The sequence below is a fragment of the Populus euphratica genome, unplaced genomic scaffold (genome assembly GCF_000495115.2).
Source record: "Populus euphratica unplaced genomic scaffold, PopEup_1.0 scaffold32.1, whole genome shotgun sequence".
In the NCBI taxonomy this organism is placed as follows: Eukaryota; Viridiplantae; Streptophyta; class Magnoliopsida; order Malpighiales; family Salicaceae; genus Populus; species Populus euphratica.
In genome coordinates, this window is record NW_011499861.1 from 825,817 (window position 1) to 850,508 (window position 24,692).

Consider the following 24,692-nt stretch of genomic DNA (forward strand, 5'->3'; position numbering starts at 1 on the left):
GTCTTGCCGGGTTATTTATTACTTCGACACTCTTGCACTTGGGAGAAGACATCAATCTTTTAGTCGTGTCAAGAAGCAAACACATTAACATCAAGTTTCACTTTGCACGTGATCTATGTAAGGAAGGTGTTATTAATTTGGTGTTCTGCAAGAGTGAAGATCAGATTGCAGATATATTAACTAAGCCTCTTAAACCTGTAATTTTTGTTAAGCTTTGAAATCTCCTTTGATTGTGCTCTTCAAAAGATGCCATCAGATAAGAAGTAGTAGCTATTAATTCCTAAATCAATATCTATATATATTAGTTTAAAGGAAGGTGTTAAAATAAGTTATGTTAATTATGCTTTTTGAGTTTATATGGAATAAGTAGTTGAAGATCTATTCTATAGAAAACATTTATTCTATAGGAGTTCCATCCATGTTTTAGATAGTGAGGATTTTATTATTATTTTATTGCTATTTCCTTGCTACTATACGACCTATTTAAAGGCTTGCTATTGATTTATTCAATACATTGAGTGCATTAGTCTTCTATTTATTCTTAATTACATAAAAATTTATACCATTTTATTTCTTTGGTAATAACTTATCAATTTGCATAAAGTCTCTCTTGTTTTTGTTTATATGTATTCCTCTTGATATAAAATTTGAAATCTTTCATAGAGTTTTGTCATCTTGTACCTCTATTTTTTTTCTCCTAGTCATCCACATGATTTTGAGATTTCTTCTTATCATGAGTTGATTTAACATTAAAAAATGATAATAAATAAAATACTTGATAGATAATGAAGAGAATTGAAAACAAAGTATATTAAAGTGACTAAACAAACCATATAAAACCGCTTGTTGAAAAAACAGAAGCTAATATTTAAAGTAATACATGATTGATTTGCTTTCATATTAAAAAAAAATTATAATAAAAATTAATGCTATTATTCGATAATTTGATATATTTATTGCATTCAACTCAACTCATGTAGAGTTTATATATCAATATAACAAGATATATAAAAATATAGAATAAAATAAATTATAAAAAGTATGCTTTATAATTAAAATAATTTTTTAATTACTTAAAGTTATTCAATTCCTTTATCTCTTTCTTTTATTAACTAGAAAATAATCGATAATATTTGTAGCAGAAGTTCCACCAAGTGTAAGCAAAGGCCAAGAACTGTGCGCCACGCACACCACAAGCTGGTGACGAACCGTCAATTTTCACACAAGCACTCTTATCTTTTCAGGTCGTGCGCGTGTCACGAGCCCTTGCTAAGCTCTTTACAGCAACCAATTGTTGCATTGAAAAAGGCCTCACTGAAACAACAAGCCATGAAAATAAAAATAACCCAGGAGGAACAAATATCAACACTGTCAGGCCCCACGCCCACAGCGAATTCTGGCTATTTCACGAGAGCATGTCCTTTGCAGTCAAGGCATCCAGACACGTCTCTTGTCCGAGGCAAAACTGCGTCTCTAATCATGTGTGTCCATGGCTTACTCCTTAGTACGTAGGCAACATCTTGATGACCTTATCCTGTCGAACCCATCTCTGCAATGGCCCAATATACAGGGGCCAATGCTTGATTAAACTTGTTAGGAGAATTATTGAGAGGACCACATCATATCACCTTCATCCATCGACTCTCTCGTGTAAAAAACTTGTCTGCATTTACAGGGATGGTTGCTCGAGAGCCACCAAGCACTTGTGTCCAACAAGGGACGGCATTTGAAGTTACTCTCGCTACTTGAAGTTTCAATCCCGACCCATCATCTGGGTCGACGTGACTTGAACATTTGTGAAAAGGTGAAGCTTAAGTATATCAAATGGTCAAATATTCAAGCACCAGCAGGCTCTTGCGATTGCTTCATCAGTCACGTCCTTCAGATGGACTATCTAGCCATCGAGTAAATAATCCTCAACCTCACGTAAACGAGCCAGTTCAGTTAGGTTACTAACGAGGTTCAGCCATATGATTTTCAATGACTGGACCCTTTTTTATGTGATGCGGCTTGGTCCAGCCTATTTCTCCCTGGACCTCATGAACTCATGTACCTGACCCGCAAGAAATCATATCTGCCCAACGAAGAAGATGTTCTGGATCCAAACTTTAAACTTTAAGCCCGACTGGAGCGAAATACCCCTGCTCAGTCCAACCGCTTTTTTTAAAGTATTGTAATTTTTATGGTTGTGATTTAAAAAAATAAATTTAAAAAATTTATAATTAGTTTAGGTTAGTTGAATTTAAATATATGTTTAAAAAAAATTAGGGTTAAAGATTATGTATAGTAAAATATATATATAAAATATTTAGTAGTTATACTAGAAAATGTAGTTGCAATTATTTTTCAAAATATTTTTTACTTAGAAATAAATTAAAATATTTTTTATTTTTTAAAAATTAATTTTTTATCAGCCTATCAAAATAATATGAAAACATAAAAAAATATTAATTTGAAAAAAAAAATTTAAGTTTTTTCAAAAATATTTTTGAAATACAAAAACAAACAGGATTTTAAAAATCTTTATGCAACTCAATTAAAAAAATATAAAAACTGTTACACAAAAATCATGTTTCAAATTTAATTTTTCAATGGGGCTCGTAGCATAAAACATATTTTAATTTATTATTAAACACTTTGTTACGTTTGTTTCACTATAAACATAAAAGCTGGCGGAGAATAAATCGAACCTTAGAATTGTGTCTTAAATGATATTTCATGAATATTTAAAATTATTTTATATTTTTAGATTGTTTTGATGTATTAATATAAAAAATAATTTTTTAAAAATAATAAAAATATTATTTTAATATATTTTTAAATAAAAAATATTTTAAAAAATAATTAGTAATAATCCTAAACATCCCTAATTAATGAACTGACTATAACGCCGTGCCTAATTAAATTTAAAGAGTATTGAGTGGTAGGAGAAACTTAACCCTTCAGATTTCATACATAAAAATGAGGTTTCTTCTTCTTCTTCTTCTTTTCAATCGCTAATAGTCTCAACGATAAAAGATAATTCCCTCGTTAAGGTATGATAACTGAGAAGTTCAAATCTTGTTTCTCTGAGTGGCTATGAACAACCAAAGAGGTATGGTGTTTCTGTGCGGAGGACATGAAGTCAACCAAAGGACTGGTTGTTGGCTTGCTTAGTTGGATACTGAATGCTTTATTGTTTTCTTCACACTTTAGAACTAGTTTTCTGTAACCATGAAATATTTTAAGAGAGAATTAAAAAGTTGATGCATGCTTTTAATAAAGTAAATTAAAAAATTACATAAGGTAATAAATAAAAAAATATTATTGATAATGATTAAAAATTAAAATAAATAACTAAAAAATAAAAATATAAAAAAATATTTGATCTTGTATTAGAGACACTCTTTAAACTATCTTATTTAATATATGACAAAAAAAATAATTTTATTTATAAGAAATATAATAATTCAAGTTATTAGAAAACATAATGTTTTTTAGTAAAATTCTCCTTTTCATATATATATATATATATATATATATATATATATATATATATATATATATATATATATATATATATTATATGTTGTTTATTTCATAAAACTGAAAGCAATTAAAATAGACATTGAAGATTTTGTAACAATTTAAAATAAGGATAAAAAAAATACCACATTAATTGAAACCCCTTAATTTTTTTTATTAATGCATACTTTTATTAGACTTTCATTTTTTTTTATTAATAAAGAATTTCTCATTCTTTTTATTCATATAAAAAAATATAATCATCTCAAAGCCGCACATATGCCAAATATATCATATCTGCTATGTCATCTAAAACTTGTGTATTCTCTTTGTTTCTCTTTTCAAATGGGTTTTGAAGGATTCTAAACTTCATGATGGTTTTAATTTCATGTTCGAACTTATTGTACTGCCTGCAAAGCCAATCAAACGTAGATTTTCCAGGCAGAGGTAATTGTCCACTTTGCAAAAGTTCAGCTATTGCCTTTTTCTTTATTTCAGGTGAAGCTTAATCACCTGGACTCTCAGGTTATTATTGCATCTGCTGTACCAAACCTTCTGGGAGGAAACTGTTTAGAATAAATGCACTCTTAGCCTAGCATGCTTGTGATTTGTACTCTTGTTTTTTCTCTTCCTTTTAATCTATTTAAGGATTTTGTAGAGAGGCTACCATTATATAAGCTACTTGAGCATCTCAGGATTGTTCAAAATGCTGATCCCTCTGTCATCTTCAGGGTTGATTTTTCTTTGTAAGGTGCCTGCTTCAGGGGAATCGATGGTGTAAGATTTTGGAAAAGAACTCAAAGAACCTCCTGGCAAGTTCTATGAATCTGTGAGGAACTATATCACAAACTTTATAAGAGTTCATTGCCCATGTTGTCTGTAGAGCAAAAAATAATAAAATTGTTTATTGAATTTATTTCAATTAAATTCTATGTTATTTAAAGCCCATATTCTTTTCTTTGAAGACCTTTCGTTTCCATTTCCAAACTGCACACTTCCTGCAAAACCATGCCTGTTTCTTTTCAATCTTCAATTCAAACAGCAGGAGACAAAGACCCCAAGTTTAGAAACACTGCACTGAAAATTAAGATGTTTCCAAGATATATGGTAACGCTAATATACTTTTGCATTATTAATGCAGAATATAAATTATTGGGATTATTTTGTTCATTCATTTACAAAATGATGTAATTAAATGAGAAAATTGATGTGATTATTTTTACTATTTTCCTGGATAACCTTCCTTTGTGTAATAACTTATAAATTTGTTATTTATTATCGTAGATAAAATTTATTTGGTAGATGCATGATATTCAAATAACTATGTATTTTTAGGTTATTATAAAAATAAAAAATATCATTTGTTAGATTTTTATAGGAATAACCAAGAAGCCAAGAAAAAAAATATTCAGTCATGCTCATTAATATATAACGTGATTCAAGGTTTTTTTTTTATTTGTGTGGGTGTCCGGGTCAGTTTACGCATATCACGATCAATTCCACGGCCCACTGAACACCCTACAAACTCAGTAGGCATATAAGACACTGCAAGGATGATAGATATGTATATGAGAACTCGAACCCAAAAACAACAGCAGAAAACAAATCCTTTCCACTGTCAAGCCAAGACCCCAGTACATTCAATATATTTCTAGAGTATGTGTTTTAAGGGTGGTGGAAATTCTTACAAAAACATATTTATTTATTTTATTTAAATTATAGTTATATTAATAACACTACGGAGCTATGCTACATCAAGATTTCAAAATAATGTAAAATTTGATTCTTATTAAAATTTTATTTATAATAATATTTTAATTAATATTATGCCAAGTTCACAAAGTCATGTAATTGGTAAACCATCTCGAATTAATGATGTTAATAATTAAATTATAACTAGTTTAATAAAAGAATAAAAATAATTTATATTTCAAAAATGTATAAATAATAATAATAATAATAATAATAATAATAATGAGTACATTCTTACTTGGACCAAGTTTGCAATCGTTATATTTATTAATGTTTGTTCCCGAATTGGATCTTAATATTGTTTACTATATTTATTATATATTAATAATCATATATTTCTCGTATAACGTGAAGTTATGAAATTAATGTGTATTATTTTTAGTCATTTTTATCATCAACTGTACTTTCAATATAATTTTTAATCAAACACTTTTTAACTGTATTTTAGTTAATTTTAATTTTAATAATAATTTTAACTAAATATATATTTTAATCTAACTAATAATGACTAAAAATGTTTTTCATAAGTCTATTTTCTTAAATCATAATTACAAAAATTATCACAATATCAAATACATATGATGTGTTTATTTGATATTATTATGCATTATATTTTTTAAAAGTGTTTTTCATTTGAAAATACATTAAAAATTAATTTAATATTTTTTTAAAACAACCACACTTTTAAAAAGTATTAAAAAACAAAAGTTTCCTCACTTAATTTAAGAACATGTTTATTAATGTGATAATGCTATGGTTTTTAAAAGAATTAATATTTTTAATATTTGTGGATTGTATTAATATGTTAATATTAAAATTAAAATTTAAATATTCTAAAAATATTATATTTATATTTTACTAAACAAAAAATATTTTTAAAAATAATTTTTACCTCAATTCTAAACTCTGCCTAAGTTATTTAGATCACAGCATCGACTCGTTAATTATTTTAATAAACAACAGCAACTAAGTTAAATTAACACAATAAAATATCCCACGGACTTACCTTTCCAAAAAACCAACAAAAACAAAAACAAAAACAAAAACGTTGCGTTTAGAGCACACTGGTATTTTCTTTCCACTTAACCTAAAACCCTAACTCCACAACGGCGCCTCTCTTTGAAAACCATAAAAACCTTAAACCCTAGTCCATTCACAAACAAAAAAACTATACTCTATTTATCCGGCACCCAAAACCGGAAACTGGCAAACCCGGGTACTTCTAATGCCCATTAAATTCCTTCCACCTCTCCGTTTCCTTAACCCGTCTCTTCCCGTAACCCGTTTCCCTCTCATGAATGTCGGACTCTCCCTAAATACCCCTCGGCCCATCCCCATTTTCTCTCGGGTCTTCCCTTTTAAACTCAAGTACCTAGGGTTTGCTTCTCAATTCTCCTCCCGTTCATTTCGACCTGGACCAACCCGGTCAAGACCCGAATTCAGCCGCCTTACTGGTGGTAGAGTGGAGAGAGGAGAGTCTAGGCCTTCTAAGAGTTTAATTGAAGACGAGGCCGAACTCAGTGACTGGGTTAGTGACTTGCGGACTAACTCGATTCGTAGCCAAGTCACTAGCGAAGACGAGCCAGATTCTGATATGGGTCGTCGTTACAGAAGTAAGAGTGGTCGCGCTAGAGAGACAGATAGCGGTGGCAATAAAGGTGGCGGTGCAGGGGGTTTTTCGATGAAGAGGAGAAGGGACAGTAACTCGAATGAGTTTAGTGAGCCAACTCGAAGGAGAACTGAGTCCAGGTTTGGTTCGCCGACAAGGAATCGAGGAACTGTGGGTTTACCAAAAGAGAGAAGAGTACGGGGAGAGAGGGATTCAGGGGTCAAGAGAGATGGTAAGGGATCAAGAGGCAAAAGGGGTTTTATTGATGATGATGTGGTGGATAGTGGTGAGGATGAGAGGAAGGGGTTAATGCAGAATCTTGGGGGTTTAATTACCGAGGAAGAAAGTGATGGTGATGATGATGGAGGTAATGATAATGGGTTTTTTGAGAAGAATGCACTGTCCTCTATTGGTTTGGAGAATGATTTTGAGGTGAAAGATAGGCCAAGTTTGTCTGCGAATTCTGATTCTTTTATGAGTGAGGCTAGGTATGATAAATTGATTTGTATAGTCATAAATTTGATGTGGCAAAGAAACATGTGTTGAATTTATCATATCTACTCTGTCGGAGTTTTTTTTTTCCTTTTCTCTTTTCAATTTTTATAGGATTTTGTAGATCTCTAGTCAAATCTAACATATGTAAAATGGTTGCAGATTTGATCAATGTTCAATTTCTCCATTGTCATTAAAAGGAATCAGCCATGCTGGATATGAGAAAATGACAGTGGTCCAGGCGGCAACACTTCCTATTATACTCAAAGGTTTATCTATTTATTTTTTAAAAAATGGTCTAGTCTTGTTTGCTCATTCATGGCTCATGCTAATTGATTTTTTGAGAAACAGATGTCACAGTTCTGGATGTTGAAATGCTAAGCTTTTTCCTTGTGGTTACTGCGATACCATCAGGAGATTGTAGTTATAGTTTAATTTCAAAATAATTCTTTCCTCGCTGTTAGCTTGGATTACGAGGAATGTCCTCAAACTGTGAGGACTTTTTTCTGTGTCGTACAAGTTTCATATTCTCCATTCACTAGTTTCAAAGTGCATCCATTTGTTTGAAGAAGTGCTGCCAAAGAGTTAAATGCCCTGGCATAGTCAATCCTGAATTTGCCACCATTGTGACTAATTTTCATTTTCTTATGTATCCTCATTTGTGGTGTTGCACTGCAGCTGACCTGCTTTAATGTCAACACCCTTTTCCATAAGATGATAACTCTTGCATATCTTGTTTCCAGGTAAGGATGTTCTGGCCAAGGCTAAGACGGGTACAGGAAAAACTGTAGCTTTTTTGGTAAGGTACTTTATTTGAATAAGCATGTTAACCAAATGAGGACTGTCTACAACCATTTTTAACTTGAGGACTTCTTGTTCCTTCATTTTTTTTAACAACTCCACATGCATTGGTAAGTGTATGAGTAGGGATAAACTTTTTGTATAGCCTATTTTTCAGGGTTTATATCTATGTTTTGCTGTATAGATATTTCGTTTTCTACAATAGTAGATATAAGCATTTCGGTTATCTTATGAGTTTGGGATCGTGAAAACCTCTTAATTCTTGAAACTTTTTTGAATTCTTTTTCCAGCTTCCTTCGATTGAAGTTGTTGTAAAATCTCCTCCTGTTGATCGTGATAAAAAACATCCCCCAATTCTTGTACTTGTTGTATGCCCAACAAGGGAGCTTGCAACTCAGGCTGCCACAGAAGCGAAGGCCCTGTTGAAGTATCACCCTGCTATTGGTGTTCAAGTTGTGATAGGAGGGGTGAGAATTGCTTTAGAGCAGAAAAGTATGCAAGCAAACCTTTGCCAGGTGAGTTTATCATTGTCTAAAGGGTAGTATCATTCATTGAACTGACAGCCTTGTTATGTTACAGCCCTCCCCGTGCATTTATCTTGGCCAAGCATGGAAATATTCTAATTTTCCTCAATGTTTGATATGCTGTGAAGGGCTGGTTTTGCAGTCATTTGAATCTAAATTAATCTGGTTAATCTCTTAATATCACTTGGAATATTCAACTGACCAGTTAGATACCGATTCATCATCCTGGATGTGTACTGAATAAAATTTTAAATTCTGGCTTAATTTCTCAAGAAAATGAATTCCATCTAACCATGGTTGCATATCGTTATACTATTCACACATTTAAAATTCTCAGATCCTTGTTGCTACACCTGGAAGGCTCAAAGATCATATTGAGAATACTGCAGGATTTGCAACGAGGCTGATGGGTGTGAAAGTCCTTGTACTTGATGAAGCTGATCGTTTGCTAGACATGGGATTTCGTAAAGATATCGAGAAAATAATTGCAGCTATTCCAAAACAGAGACAAACACTCTTGTTTTCTGCCACGGTTCCTGAAGAGGTTTTCTTTTTATCTTTGTCATGTGTTAACTTGTCTTTTCATTTTATTGAATATTCTGAAGTTGTTGCTCTGTATGAAGGTTCGCCAAATTTGTCACTCTGCTTTGAAAAGAGACCATGAGTTCATCAATACAGTTCAAGAGGGAGCTGAGGACACACATTCCAAGGTAGGCTTCTTCATGGCATTTGCCATCCAATACTGATAATATACATGTGCATTTTCTTAAATTGCTGGATAATTTCAGGTCAGACAGATGCATTTGGTTGCTCCATTAGACAAACAATTTCCTTTTTTGTATGCCATTTTGAAAGATCATATGGCAGATGACCCCGATTATAAGGTACACATCACAGTCAAGCCTGTTTCTGTGTTTACTTTTTTTAGAGCCTGTTTTCTTACTGAGGTTTACTTGATATAACACTGTCATGCAGTATAACCTGTTTTCTTACTGAGATTTACTTGATATAACACTGTCATGCAGTATATGTAATCGCCCATGGTTTGTGCAGGTTATTGTTTTTTGTACTACTGCTAGAGTGACTGGACTGGTTGCCAGGCTTCTTGGTGAACTGAACTTGAATATCAGAGAGATCCATTCTAGAAAGGCTCAGACCTATAGGACCAGGGTTTCTGATGAGTTCCGCAAGTCAAAGGGCCTGATACTTGTGACTTCTGATGTATCTGCACGTGGAGTTGATTATCCAGATGTTACCCTTGTCATTCAGGTATATCTATGTTATGTTTCTACTTTCACCGAGGTGAGTGATTGGACTTCAGTATTTGTTCAAGAACCAAAGGGAAAAAAAGGGTTTTCACGCTTTCATTCCAGTAGTGTTTTATGCTATTAATACCAACTTAACCTCTTGCAAACCAAAGGAATTTTTATGCCCATGGCATAACATTAAGAGTTTGAGCAAATTGACCCTTGCATCCCGGTCATTTAAGCTTTTCTAACTACTACCCCAATTTTTGCAGAGAAATGGTGTCCTTTTCCCATTTTACACTCATGAAGTTTTAAGCTTCTTCTAGATCTTCCATATTCAATCTTCCCCTTCGTGTTTGCAAACTTTTTCTGCTCCCATGGATAATAATTACATTTATTGCAAATGTAGGTTGGGTTACCGGCTAGTAGAGAACAGTATATACATCGACTTGGTAGAACTGGGCGTAAAGGTAAAGAAGGAGAAGGCATTATATTACTGGCACCTTGGGAGGAATTCTTTTTATCTACTGTCAAGGATCTGCCAATAACAAAAGCTCCAGTGCCTTCAATAGACCCAGACACAAAGAAAAAGGTAGTCTACTTTGTTCTTTATACTGTTACTCTGAAGAATAATTCCATCTAGTCTACTCTGTTCTTTCTACTGATATTCTGAAGAACAATTCCATCATCAATTAGAAAGCACAGGTTCAGAATTTCTTAAACCAACCTTTTCTGTGACACTGACAAGTAAACATTCCTGAACAGATGGAACGGGCACTGTCCCAGGTGGACATGAATTCCAAAGAATCAGCATACCAGGCCTGGCTAGGTTATTACAATTCACAAAAGAAAGTGGGCAATGACAAGCACAGGCTTGTGGAGCTTGCTAATGAGTTTAGCCGAAGCATGGGACTTGATACTCCTCCTGCCATTCCCAAACTCGTCCTTGGCAAGATGGGGCTCAGGAATATTCCTGGCTTACGCTCGAAGTAGATCAGCGCCCTACTAGTGAACTGGATGATTTTGCATGAGATCAGGATCATTTGCCTGGAAATGTCTGTAGGAAAACGTCATTCGTTAAATTAAACCTCTCTTCTTTTTTCAATCGCTATCATGCTATATAGAGCGTGAGAGTGTCATCCTAACTGAGTGTGCTAATGCTTACATTGGATGAGTGAGAGGTCGTATAATTGCTCCTGCTGGTTAATATGCGATGAACAAGTGATCATTTTCATTTTAAAAAACGTACGTTTCCTTTATATTGATGTTTCTGTAACTTTAATATCTACTTCCCTTGGAGGCAAGATCTTTTTTTGACAAGACAAGCGATATTTCATTTAACCAAAAAAGATTACATCTCTATTTTGGAGTTGTAAGGCCTGCCTGATGAATTAACCTGGATTTTCGTCGATCTCGGGTGTGTTTTGTCGATCTAAGGCTTGGCACGGGGCTAGCTCATGATTTTATTTTTTTAACGAGTGAGAGTGGCATCCTACTTAAAAAGTCAAAAGTGTGAAATTATACAGAAGTGAAAAATCTTATTAGAAGGGCTCTACGCAGAAGTGGAAAATTGAATGACTGCACCTCGCACCCCGACTCTTCCAGCCAAGATTTTTGCCTTCAAGACCTTGCCTATCTTGGTGTGCTTCCCTAGGTGCAGAACATTCCTTCAAATCATTAACCATAACCCGCCAACGTTTCCATTACCCTGTCAGATCGTGATAGGTCTTGTTCATCTAAGAAATAGATGGGTGAACTTGCAATTTACAAGTTAATTCTCGTATGATTTTTGGCTTAGTACAACCTTTATATTGGATTTGAGCTTTTTAAGACTATGTTTTGAGATGAAAATTCTAGCTTGAATATAAGCTGTCTCTTAGCTTGATATTCTTGCAAAATAAGTTTTTTATTTTATTAAAATGGAGGATCCTTTGATACTTCAGTTAATAACTTGTTAGAAAAAAAAATATAACTAAATAAGCAAGAGCATAAAAGAGTGAATATTATAATAAATTTATATTCTATTGTTGAATGAACTGGTTGAATGAATTTCTTTACTTATTGACCCAAGTTTATCTCGTGAAGAATAAAGTAAAGATGTAAAATAATTGAGTAAAGATGTAAAATAATTGTTTTTCCATGCAAGTAATCTAAATAGATGAGTTGTGTTTTTTTATAGCATTGATAGGAAAAGTTCATGCTCAAGAGTGATTGGTATAAAATGTGAGTGAATGTAGGCGCTTTATGAGGAGACAAGTTAGTAGGAGATAGTTATTGGTGAGACAGAGAAAGTTAGGCGTCCCATTAACAATTTATGTGTAAGTATACGAGAATGCATTGTCATACTGATTTTCTTATATGTAGTACTTTTGCATTGGGGTGTGTTCTAATTGCTTGGTTTCTTGGAATTTACATGGGATTTGGTTTCAAGTTGGTTGGGGCAAGGACTAGTTTGTGGTTGAGGGCTTGATAATGATTGAGAGGGAGTCCATTTGGGTTGGAGAGCAGTCCCTTGGCTAAAAGGGCTTGAGTGCAAAATAATTGGATAAATTGAATAGTATGGATTCATTGTCATTCCTTTATTCTCTCTTCTCCTTTTAATTCAATTATGGAGACTAAACTAGAGAATTATATAAGGACTGGGGATTGAAATGAAAAGACTAAAAGGGAGGGAAAAAGAATCTTGGTTAGCACATATAATACATGCGCCAATATGTGAGCCATACCCAGATGTCTTTGAGAAACATGCATTACTCACCTTTGGCTTTGATGACAGGCTTTCTTGGTGTAATTAGATTCTTCTTGTCAAGATTTTGTTAATGGTACAATACATATATCGATTAAAGTTTTGATATGTCACCAATATCCCTTTCTTTCTTTCTTTCTTCTCTCTCCCATTACTTGAAATCTATGCAATTATTTCTTCTTTTCTTCTCTCTCGCGTGTCAACTCTTCGTTGCCATTTTTATTTTGATTTAGCTTGGTCTGTGGGTTATTATCCTATCTCTTATTATTTGGGTTGACAAAAAAGGCAAGGGTGGTCTTCTTTTTTTTTTGCATCACCATTTTCCCTCTAGTATTTGAATTTGTGTGTAATTTTAAAGAATCATGAATTTATCTTCATCAAGTTGTACAACACTACTAGTGTCCATTATGGTTTTTTCGTCAAAGAAAATCTTCATAAGTAGAGAATGTTTTTGTGACGTGGCTAAGCATTATATATGAATATATTACATGAAGACATAGAGTTTTTATTGGAGATATACAAATTCCATAAGAGATATGGAGATATAGAGAATCCATTAAAGACATGAAGATTTCATTGGAGATATAAGGATTCCATTGAATGCATAAAGATTTCTCTTGGAGATATTATCATGGAAAGATGAAAACTTTGTTTAAAGACATTTCATTAGATATATCAAATATAAAGACTTTATTGTGGAGATATGAAAAGTTCTTGTTAGAGGCATTCAGATTTTATTTGGGAACATTGAGACTTTATCGAATACATTAAGACTTTATTTAGAGACATTTTATTGAAGACATAAAGATTTTATTATAGGCATGAAAAATTATCGTTGGAAATTTGAAGATTTTATTTGGAGGCATAGAGATTTTCACTTCAAGATATAAAGATAAATAAAACTTTAGAGAAAAATGCATGGAGACCACATGGAGAGATAATATCAATTTGTTCATTGAAAAGTTCAAAAGATTATTTTATGTAAATGGAGATACAATGGAAATTTTGTTTGGAGATATTTTATTGAAAACATAAGGATATAAGGATTTCATTATGTAGATATGGAGAATTCTCCTTGGAAACCTACAGATTGTATTTAAAGACATGAATATTTTGTTTGGAGACATTGATATTTTGTTGGAGAATTTTTTGGAGATATGTAGAATTCATTTGAAGACATAGAGACTTCATTATAAAATATATGGATAATTCTCATTGCAGACCTGCAGATTTTATTTGGAGAAATAAAGATTTTTCACTTAAAAACTTGAAGATAAATCAAAACATGGAGACTGCCTAGAGAGATAATATTAATTTTTTCAGTGAAAAGTTCAAAAGATTCTTTTATGTAAATGGAGATACAATGGAGACTTTGTTTAGAAACATTTCACTCGTTAGAGACTTAAGGATTTTATTTAAAGGCATGAAGATTTTATTTGAGATTTGAAGATTTTCTTCAAGACATAGATATTTCATCGTAAATACACAGAGAATTCTTGTTAAACACCTGAAAATTTTGTTTGAAAGCATATAGATTTTCACTCCGAGAAAAATATATAAAGACTACTTTCTTATAAACTATTAAAAGTGACCTTTAGTGATCAATCTTTTTATCTAATTTTTAGGGCACTATAATCATCGATGTGATGGTTATAATGATGATAGAATAAATAAAATTTGTTGGGGTTTCTATTGTTAAAGCCACTCTTTATAAGAAGGGATATCATATAAATTCTTTTTCTTTGATGGCAACTGATACTTCTTTCTACTTGATGGTTAGAGGTGTGGTCAAAAGCTTAAAAAATATAAGACAATCACGAAGAGATCCTTTAGTGTTCTTGTCTTAGTTTACAAGTTCTAGAATGCTTGATTTGTTTTGTATATGCTCTATTAGATCTATAAGACCATCGTATTTGTATGAGTTAGTCTTTATCAAGATGTAAATTTTGGAGAGATAAGGGGGCAACACTCAAAGATAAAATGGAGACTCTCCTACTTGGTAGAGGTAATGTTCATTTTTACAAATTTGTATTGTTACTAATCTTGATTCGCATTAAGGTATTTTTCAATGAGAAGCATATGGGAGAGAGTCAAATAAAGATTGATGATGATAGCCTCTTCTAAAGTGTTCAATTTAAGAATGCCTTTTGTAACAGGAACAATTCCTTTAAAGAGTTGGAGTACGAGTGTTCTTATATTGTTTTGCAAGTAGTTCCATATTGTTCCTTCAATGAACTAGTGTTGTCTATGTGCACTTAATGAATGTAATTAAGCTCTGTGTGACATCTCCTGTAAAAGGAGCGAGAGAATCTGAAGTTGTTGTGTATTGCTAAAACAATATTGTTAAACATTTTCATTTGATGAGAGAGTTGTTGGAGATATTGAGAAACTAGAGTACTTGCGATAAGGAGATCAATTATTCTCTCGTGTTTTATAGTATCCAAGTCACTAACTATAAAAAGAAGTTTTGGTGATAAGGTATGAAATGAAAATGAATTAGTTTTTGTTTAATTTCCATAAACAGTGTTGTTGACGAGGTCGCGAAAACTTTAGGTTGGATGTGGACTTTTCATGGCTATCTCTTGGATTGAAGAGTCTGGACTTGACTGTGCACTTTGTCTTTATACTTGATATTCCATATAAAAAAGTCTCTTATAATAATAAAGAACTCTTTGATACTTAAAGCTAATAACTTATAGGAAGGAAGAAAAATATAAAAAGAGTGAGGGCTTAAAAGAGTGAATATTATAATGAATTTATGTTTTATATTGTTAAATAAATTTATTAACTTTATAACTTGAGATAGTCACATGAACTTATCTCATAAAGAATGAAGTAATAATGAAAAATAATTGATTTTTATTTTGTATAACTTGAAAAGATAAATTGTTGGTTGTTATACTTTATCAAGACATTAGTGGGAAAGGTTGTTACTATGGTGATTGGTATAAAAGATGAATGAAGTTACGCACCATCTAAGGAGACAAGTTGATAGAATAGAGGGGTTATATTGATTATTTGTGTGTAAATATAAAAGAGTGCATCATTACATTGACTTTTGTGGAGGTAGTAACTATTATGAGTCAGTCACTTTGGCATTATTGTATGTGCAAGTTGCTTGGCTTCCTAGAAGATTCGATGCAAAGGTGGGGAGTATAAGGCATAGTTTGTAATTCAGAGTCAGTCACTTTTGATAGTTTCATGTTAAATATACATCTAAGTGTATATTTAATAATACAAATGCAGGCTCTATAATTAGTTCTCTTTTAAAATAATATTGTTTTATATTTTTTATTAGCACATCAAAACTATCAAAATACATCCCAACAAACATAAATTTATAAATCATTAAAGCTGTCAATGTAAGTCAATTAGGTTTGATTTAGACATAATAATTGATTTTCATGCGACATGCGCTGCCCTTTTCAAACCAAGGATTTCAATGCAATGTTTTTTTTAACATGCAGGACTGATGTGTTATGCCGAGGAAAAATTAGGATTGAGTTTTAAAAATTTTGAAGGTTGCTAACTGATCCATCAATAGTTTATACATTGCACTGTTGATATCCCAAAATAGAAAATTATGCTGAAGATCATCACATTGCCTAGCTAAAGAAAATTGTTTTTTTTCTTCAAATAAAATGAAATGAAATAAAGAGCGAAGCCGAGTAGACGGATGGCAAATATTCGTATAAAAGAAAGGATGTGGAAGTCTCGAAATAATGCCTCAACTATCCACCAATTCTCGGTAGTCTCCCAGTCATTTTTGTCCTCAATTAAGTCGCAAAATATTTACAACATTGTGAATTTTTTTAAAAAAAATCCTTAATAAAATCACTGGAAACTTAACAGTATTGACCATAAAAAGAACAGAAGCTTTCATGAACAATCATCATTGGAAACCTGAGAGCATCGTGCATTTTCACCCCATCTTTGGGGGTAGTATTACTACACCGTACTTTTTGAAACGAGTATAGTTCAGCTGTTACACCGAACTCATGAATCAAAATCCCTAATACATCGTGGAAGAAGATCCCGAGAAACGTTTTTTAGAACATGATAAGGTTCTAGATTCTAAATCTCCGAGCTTCTACATCAGTGGAGTTACATGGTGTTGAACCCTAAAATATATTTTAAAAAGGAACCAATCACAGCCTGAATCCCATTACCTGCCAATCTGTTGATTCTTGTAAGCTGGACAGGTTAGATAATGACTTCTAGTGTACAAACAAGCACAAGCCATCAAGAAGTGCGACCTTGAGATAATGATGACAAGAAACCATTATCAATAAGGTGAGAATGGAAAACCTTGTAGCTGAAGGTTTTCTCTTCATCGTTTCTCCCACCATCGTTTTCACCCTGGTTTGGAAACGCACAAGGGGGGATTGTCATCCTTTGATTGATAATACCTGATTCCTCTGGGCCATAGATTTTGCAACGAAAGTCAAATCTCCCTGTTAACACAATAAATCAAATCCTGAAATTAGCTTGTTACGTCACATATAATAATTTATAATATGGACTAGACCGCTAACCACATTGCATTAGGAACACTTGTACTATTATAATACACCGCACCCTTGCACCAACTTGCCTTTAACACACAGCAATTCTGAAATCTTGCCCTTCTATACCTGACTTCAAGAAATAAACAGTGTAACTACGTCTGGACATGGGGTGAAGAAGGCTGATCCGGTGATGGCTGATGAGCAGAGCTGCCATGAAACCTTTGGTCCTCAAATCCCCCACTTGATCGACTCAACTCATTTAAATGCAAGGTCTCATTTGCACCTGAGAAACCTACTGGCCCAACCAACCCAAGCTCAAGATGCCCTGCAGAACCATAGCCAGTATTATGATCATAAGGATACAGCATGACAAACAGAAGGAATGGTAGGTCCATTTGATGACACTCCAGGATTCAAGGATGGTAATGGATACATGCCATATGCCACATTTCTGGAAGCACTCTGAGTCGTGTTTGAGCGGATTGGACCATTCTGAGACTGGCATGAAGGGAACATATCATGTCTATGTGAGCCCCATGTCCTCTCAGCTTGACTCTCACAGGCCAACCGGTCTGGCCTTGTATTAGACTTCTCAGCATGGCTGCGATTGTTGCCGCGCCCAGCAGCTCGTGCTCTAGAATTAGTGTTCCAGCTCACTTCCCTATCACCATGATGGTCACTTCTATTGTAGTTGTGATTTCCCTTTCTCATATTTGAAGCATGCCGGTCTCGGACAGCAACCTTCTGCAGTAAGAACTTAACAGTAAAAAATTATACATTTGAAGTGTACAAAATGCTGCATAATTCAAAACTATTTGAATATGACAGCAAAATCAAATTATTTTAACCCAAAAAAATGCCAACTTTCCAAACCAGGTTAGAATCAAACAATCACAGCACATATTTTCCACATCCAGGTTTAATAAAAGTGAATGGTTTTCCAATAATATGCAACCAGAACCAAATTACTCTGACCACAAATAAAAAGCACATGGAAAAGAAAACTATAAGCTCATCAAATGAGCTGTCATTACTGGGGAAAAGATTGTCTAAATGGAGAACTAGAAGGGTCTACAGTTCAAGAAAACATGGCAAGAGAAGTGCAAAGCATCCATGCAAACATAATTACATAAAAAATATTACAACTGAATGACGGTTGCAACTCTCTGCCTAACATAAAGCTGGTCAAGTAATCTTACTGGATTCGGCAAGTAGGTCCCAGTTCCACCTCGATATCTAGGCATTTCATCAATATAATGCTGATAGACACCAGCAGGTCTATTAGATGCAGACTGTGGCAGAGCAACTGGAACAATACTAAGCTGAGTAAAATTATTTGTGTTAGTTGAAACTGGTCTCCCAGAACAATCCCATGGAAAACGGCCCTGTAAATATACAGGCGGCACCATAACAGGTGATGGATAAATCACAGGCGCAGGATTTCGTGTGTTTTCGCATAAACGCCCAAACTGCAAGTTCTGCCAGTGGCTAGCAAAATCACTATTAAGAATGTCAGATTCGTGTTCCAATGGCTTAACAGAAGCAGCATTGTCAGGTTTCTGTTCCAATGGCTTAACAGATGTAGCCATTCTCATAGAACTAGAGGTACTTGAAGCCTCAGATAGATCAATTCCTTCAGATGAATCAAAATTTTGACCAAAATCACTGTTATCAAGGCCCTCTTCACTGTCAAATTGGCTAGTTGACGCACCAGAAGTTCCTGTCTCAGTTGGGAAGTTGTACAGTGGAAGCATTGTAATAAATGGAACTGGTGGCCCTGCAGGATAAAATGTATAGTGAACAGTCCCTGACCCTGAGTTATCAGCAGATCTTTGCCGTGAACCATGACCTAAGAGCACTGGAGCAATTGGTATCAATGAATCAGATTCACTTGGCTGTGCTCTTTCATATCCAGGTACTTGATGCCTTGAAACATGCAAAGCAGCAGAAGATTCAGTTTGGGATCCTATGCTTCTTTCAGGTTCAAGGCCCATTGTTGATGGCACATTCCATTCTTTATTGTCATCATCTGTCAGATTGGAAGAATGTTCAGAGGCACTCTTACCTTTTCCATAAACAGAAGACTGCACTGCAGAAGAAACCGTTTTCCTACCTCTTTTTTCCTTAACAGGCTTTGACAACTTTGCTGATCCTTCCCACGAACTCTCAGATGAGGTTTTACTTCTCAAGGGACTAATATTCACCGTAGTAAAGGACCTTGAACATGCACTTCTGTCATCAAAGTATTCTTCAGTGCCTCTGTTTTCTTGATATGTTAAAGCACCTATAGATTCTTCCCTAGCTGGCCCTCGGGTTTCTCTGGTGAGCTTCTGGTGAGCTCTCAAAGAGTTGCCAGAGCCACCTCTTCGAGATGATGAAACAAATTTATAACTAGATGAACTAGGCTGCGGATCATCTAATTGATGCATCTCAAAACTTCCATTTTCTATATCAAAACCACTAATGGAGCCCCTCTCCTGCTCATGCCAGAAATCATGATCAGGTTCCCTGACATTCATTTCCATGGGACCAATATTCTCATTACCAGGTTGAATTGAATCTTCTTGGTTTGAAGTCAATTCAATGCCAGGAAGATAATGGGCTAATGGTGATGGAACCAAACCTTGAGGAAATTGCATATTTGAACCCCAAGGAGTCTCCAAGAAGGGAATGTTTACGGGTACCATTCCACCCATATTTCTCTGACCATATCCCATTGAAGCTAGAACAGAAGGTGGAATTGGAAGAGAAATGTGACCAGGTGCCATATTCAGTGGAACATGAACCTGTCCATTGAAACCTAGACCAGTAGAAGAAGCCATCACATTCACAAGATCTTGCTCTTCCTGATGCATCCCCTGTGACCCTAGGACAGAAACAAATTCTTCACTGGCGACATCCAAGCATGAATCTTTGTGGTAACTATTTGAATCAGCAGCAGGATTGCAGCTTTGACTGGAAATGGTGTGCTTAACAGATGAAGGATCATCACTTGAAAAGCTAATACCATGGTTTTTCAAATTATCAGATCCCAGGTTTTTCCTCCTGCCATGATTTAGCCTAGCAGATGAAGACTGGCCTTTCCCACTTTCTTGGACTTTGTTATGCCTTCCTTGAGAAGAAATTTTGCCATATGTCTCAGTAAGTTCAGGACTAGAGCGTGTCCTAGCAAAAAGATACCTTCCCTGAAAATCAGTGACGAAGTTGTCGGGTTTCTCATTTCTCTGACTTCTATCAGCATGCATGCTCTGATTGGAAGTAGATTCCCTTCTACTCTGATCAGAGGTGCTCCTTGTGCTGTTAGTGTTAGCGTTAGTCTTTTGGCTTTGAGTATGAGAAAGTGTTGAAACTTCACTACCTTTGGATGTGCTATCTATGGAATAATTATCATGCTGGAAAGGAACAGTACATGAGCCATGAGCCACATCAACTTGAGCTTCATGACTGGAAGGTTTGCTGCTTGAATTGCTCCTTAGACTCTCAGGCCCATGCAAATGATCATGCTTTGACAATCTCAACAGCCACAAATCATTCCTTGGCGCATCAGGACGATGGCCACTACCATGTCTCTCCCAGGTGTTCAGAAAAAACTGATTTACTTCAAAACGCAAGTCTTCCTTGGGGCAATCAAGTAACCTAGCTAGCCTTTTAGCTCCAAATGCAAATGCACTGCGTATCCTAAAGAAGTTACCTGGAAAATGCAGGTTGTATTACACAATAAAAGTTACTAAATGCTAAAAGATCAGTAAGAAGTATAAACCATTCATGAACTGATCTATATGTTTACATTCCAATCAAATTCTGTTGCGTCCAAGGACATAAACCCCCATATGCACACATGAAGTTTAGAGAAGCACACTTATGTTATCATTTCCCTTTGTTCTGTACACTGTTATCCTCAATTACAATTTGCAACCCTTCCCACCATCCAGACCACTTAACCTACATTAAATTACCAATATGTATACATGTGTATATAGGTAAAGCAAATAATGGAAAACAATTAACACATCAATATTAATAGCATATTTAGGCAATTGACAACACAAAGAACCCTTTTCAAGTCCTAGAACGAAAAATGTAAGTATATCAACTTGAATGCCCAATTTCCCTGTTATAAGCCTTAACCCTACTACCAATAAAAGAACAATAACTAGGATATATTTGAAAACCAGAGAGAGAGAGAGGCAGAAAAAGAAACATAGTTACAGATGTTTTTCTTTTTCCTTTTTTGCAAGGAATAAACAAAAAGATAAATATAGAAATACATCAAATACATCTTTTGCCCCCTCTTTATTTCTGGTACCTTTCTTTATCAATACCTTTTCTATCCATTTGACTAAAAACCATGGTGTACAAAATGCCTTTAGGAGAAAATTGCAAAACAACTGCACAAACCTCTCTTATGGCTCTTGCACGCTACTATCAGCAGAAACATGTATAAAGAAGAAATAGTGCCAAAGGTAATGCTAGTTTGTACCATATAAAAAATGACACAATCAATAAAGAAAAAAAATTGCAGTTGGATAATGTTTCAATGAATATTAAAAGCCAGCAAAGAAAAGACAAGACATTAAGTCCTGATTCTCTGTGCTATCTACAGTAACTTGTCAAAGGGAAGAAGAAGAAAGAAGTGCATTTGTCATGCACATGCACAATAAAACATATCTACAACTCAAAATGAAAAGGGAGAAATATTCAAACGACAGTTAACTTGGTAGCAGACAACATGGAAGGGTTCTATTTGTGTACCTTTATTGACACTACGTCCCAGGTTGTTGTTCACACGCAAAGGATCAATAACATTGAAGTGTTTGGACAAAAAAGGTTGCCCTTGATCATCTTGTCCAGCAGGTAAAACAGCATACACAGCACTACAAGCCTCAAGAAATAATTTGCTAAGTAGTAACTCTCCACCATCCTTTCGAGGAGGTTCCGCTGTGTAACATTTCACTAAAATAGTTGGTGCCAGTAGATTGACAAATATTTACAAAAATTGAAAGGGTCACTTATTGAGAAGATGGAAAGGAGTCTTCAATCAATCAAGCATACCTGTCACATCTGGAAGTGAACTAATAGGTACAGGACCCCAGAGACTAACACATAAATTATCCCAATCAAACTTACTGAAGAACTCGAGAAAACGATAAAGGACCTAGACAGGTAGATAGAGAAAGAATCAGATAAACGAAGAGGGAAATGCAGCAAGACAGTGAGACCAAGCACCAAAATCCACCTCAAGAGGACCCGCAAAGGAGTTGTTGAAAACATGAAATATATATAGAACCAAGGTTTCCAAAGCATAGGTGGAGATCAATCCATGGTGAGCACCAAGTATTCGGCTCTCATAGTAACACCAGGCCTTTATCAATATAATGCTACGCTTGAATAGATGGTTTTGATTTATCAAATTATCAACCTACAGAGGCAAGAATACTATCAGAGACAAATATATAAATGAGTATCCTGGTTTCTAGTTACCAAGAGAAAAATGCTACTCCTCCATCTGAAATTATAATACATGTTTTACTTTTCAGTTGTTTAAGGAAGGCTGATAACATGGTTGTACAGTACTTTATGCCATCACCTTTTTCATTTTGTTAGCCTCTTTTTTTGGTCTACTTTTTTTTTTTTTTTTCGAATTTGAGGTTGCTTACTGATTAGGGCATGACACCAAAACATCAAAATAATTTGTGACTCCTGAATAATGCACTAATAATTTGGTGTGGCAGAAGTGTTCCAACAGGGATCATTATATTTGGACAAAGGAAGTAAGAAAGATTTTCCAGATAGAGCACTAACCTCCTCAAGGAAACAAAGGGTGCACAGTCCACCAAGCTGTTTAAATGAAATATCTACCACAATGTTTTCCACAAGACACTTTATTATCTTCACCTGTATATGTGTATTCAAACAAAAAGAAAGTTACATCTATCATCAAGAATTACTTCATAGAGTACAAGGCATTGAGAAATCTTTAATTGAGATTTTTTGGGAGGCCTTCTAGACACATATCTCAGCGGGGGAATCATTTTCTTAAACAAACAAATACAAAAACGATCAAAACAAATTACATTGAAATTAGATTGTGAAATATAATTTCACCTCAAAATAATGTTGAAAATGTGTTGAAAAGCTTACTAGTGTTCACCATTGCCCCATAATTAGAGGTAATACAGAGTGCATATGTCTAGCTAACAACCCACTTGTTTCAAACATACTACAGAACCTTGAAATATTCACTGAAGATTACAAGTCCCCTGTAGTAGAAGAAAATGCATGGATGGAATATTACTGCTGCTATAACAATTCTGAAGTCAACATTACTAACTAGATATATTCAAGCCCAACACAAACAATTGCATCCTAGTTGTAGAAGCAAGCTTAAAATAAAATGAAGAAACAGAGATAACAAAAGAAATAAACAGAATGTAAAGGAATTGAAAGGATTAATATGGGACCTACCTCTGCCTGAATGTACTGAACCTCCTTCACTCGGAATTCAGCATTTTCATTCTTCTCCTCATTCTCCAGCATATCACGAACCTGATGAGCCCATGTATCTTTTAAATTAGGATTCTTACTGAAGGCTGTTAAGTCAATATCCCCGTCAGGTAAATAAGTCTTAAGTGGCACAGACCCAAAGGTGAATACCTGTAGATCATAGCAATCATGGGTAAATAATTATATTAAAAACTTGAAGATGCATACCTTTTGCAGCAATGAAACAACTGATATTATGAATCCAAATCACTCTCACTATAAAAATACTCAAGTCCTGCCAGCAAGCCAGTCTGCATTGTTCATAGTTGTTGATGTCTTTGAACTCAACCTTACGTCTATAATCTATTCTAATTAAGACAAACATATTCTTTTTGTTTGGTCACTTACACAGAAAACACAGTATTTTACTGCCATCAGCTTATTATCCACTAAATGCTCTTGTTTGCATACAGTGCCAATCAAGACATACCATCTCATATTTCACGAATTTTTATTTTATTTTTTATCAACGCCTTAACTTACAAATTCCTACGCACAAAATCACATTCCAGATTCCATATCAACAATCCAGGCATAACGATGCGGCATTATTCCATGTCTCTCTCTACTGGACCAACACAATCTCCACAACAATGGTTATACAATCTAAATCCAGAAACCCATCAAGACATACACCATAAGAGTGAGCAACACAAAGATTTCATACGTTAAGGCATATAGGCAATGCACCTGGCAAGGAAAGCACTTTGCAATAAGCCGCTGCACATAATCTGCAACGGCATTGCGAAGCTCTTCAGAGGGCTGGTTGGGCTGAATGCAGGCAATAAGCTCTGCAGTTCTCTCTTCGGCCTTTGACCATCGCTCTGAATCAAGCACTCTGAACACAGAGGGCGCTTCATTGGGCAATAGGCCATTTGGCGATAGCCCACTTGGTGGCTGTGCCCACCCTTCTTGCTCTCCCATGCAATCCTATAATAAAAGCAGTGTTTTCCTGCCCCCCCACCC

General features: G+C 34.6%; 2 protein-coding genes across 2 annotated transcripts in view; one reads left to right on the top strand and one right to left on the bottom strand.

Annotated features, from left to right (window-relative positions):
* The first annotated feature begins 6,348 nt into the window (after positions 1–6,348).
* Positions 6,349–11,217, top strand: LOC105124773 (DEAD-box ATP-dependent RNA helicase 31-like). The gene is made up of 10 exons (XM_011024895.1): positions 6,349–7,353; positions 7,520–7,626; positions 8,101–8,156; positions 8,449–8,673; positions 9,020–9,226; positions 9,306–9,392; positions 9,471–9,566; positions 9,736–9,951; positions 10,339–10,521; positions 10,695–11,217. Exons 1-10 carry the CDS (start codon positions 6,482–6,484, stop codon positions 10,920–10,922), a joined length of 2,277 nt encoding a protein of 758 aa, XP_011023197.1. The 5' UTR covers positions 6,349–6,481; the 3' UTR covers positions 10,923–11,217.
* Positions 11,218–16,491: 5,274 nt separating this feature from the next.
* LOC105124774 (uncharacterized) overlaps positions 16,492–24,692 on the bottom strand; it is an 8,931-nt gene continuing 730 nt past the window's right edge. Inside the window, 11 exon segments of the mRNA XM_011024896.1 lie at positions 16,492–17,129; positions 17,340–17,554; positions 17,556–17,939; positions 18,383–19,212; positions 19,297–20,874; positions 21,936–22,121; positions 22,236–22,338; positions 22,420–22,602; positions 22,986–23,078; positions 23,649–23,837; positions 24,417–24,680. Coding sequence (XP_011023198.1) covers positions 17,120–17,129; positions 17,340–17,554; positions 17,556–17,939; positions 18,383–19,212; positions 19,297–20,874; positions 21,936–22,121; positions 22,236–22,338; positions 22,420–22,602; positions 22,986–23,078; positions 23,649–23,837; positions 24,417–24,650 — 4,005 coding nt within the window. The 5' untranslated portion in view covers positions 24,651–24,680 and the 3' untranslated portion in view covers positions 16,492–17,119.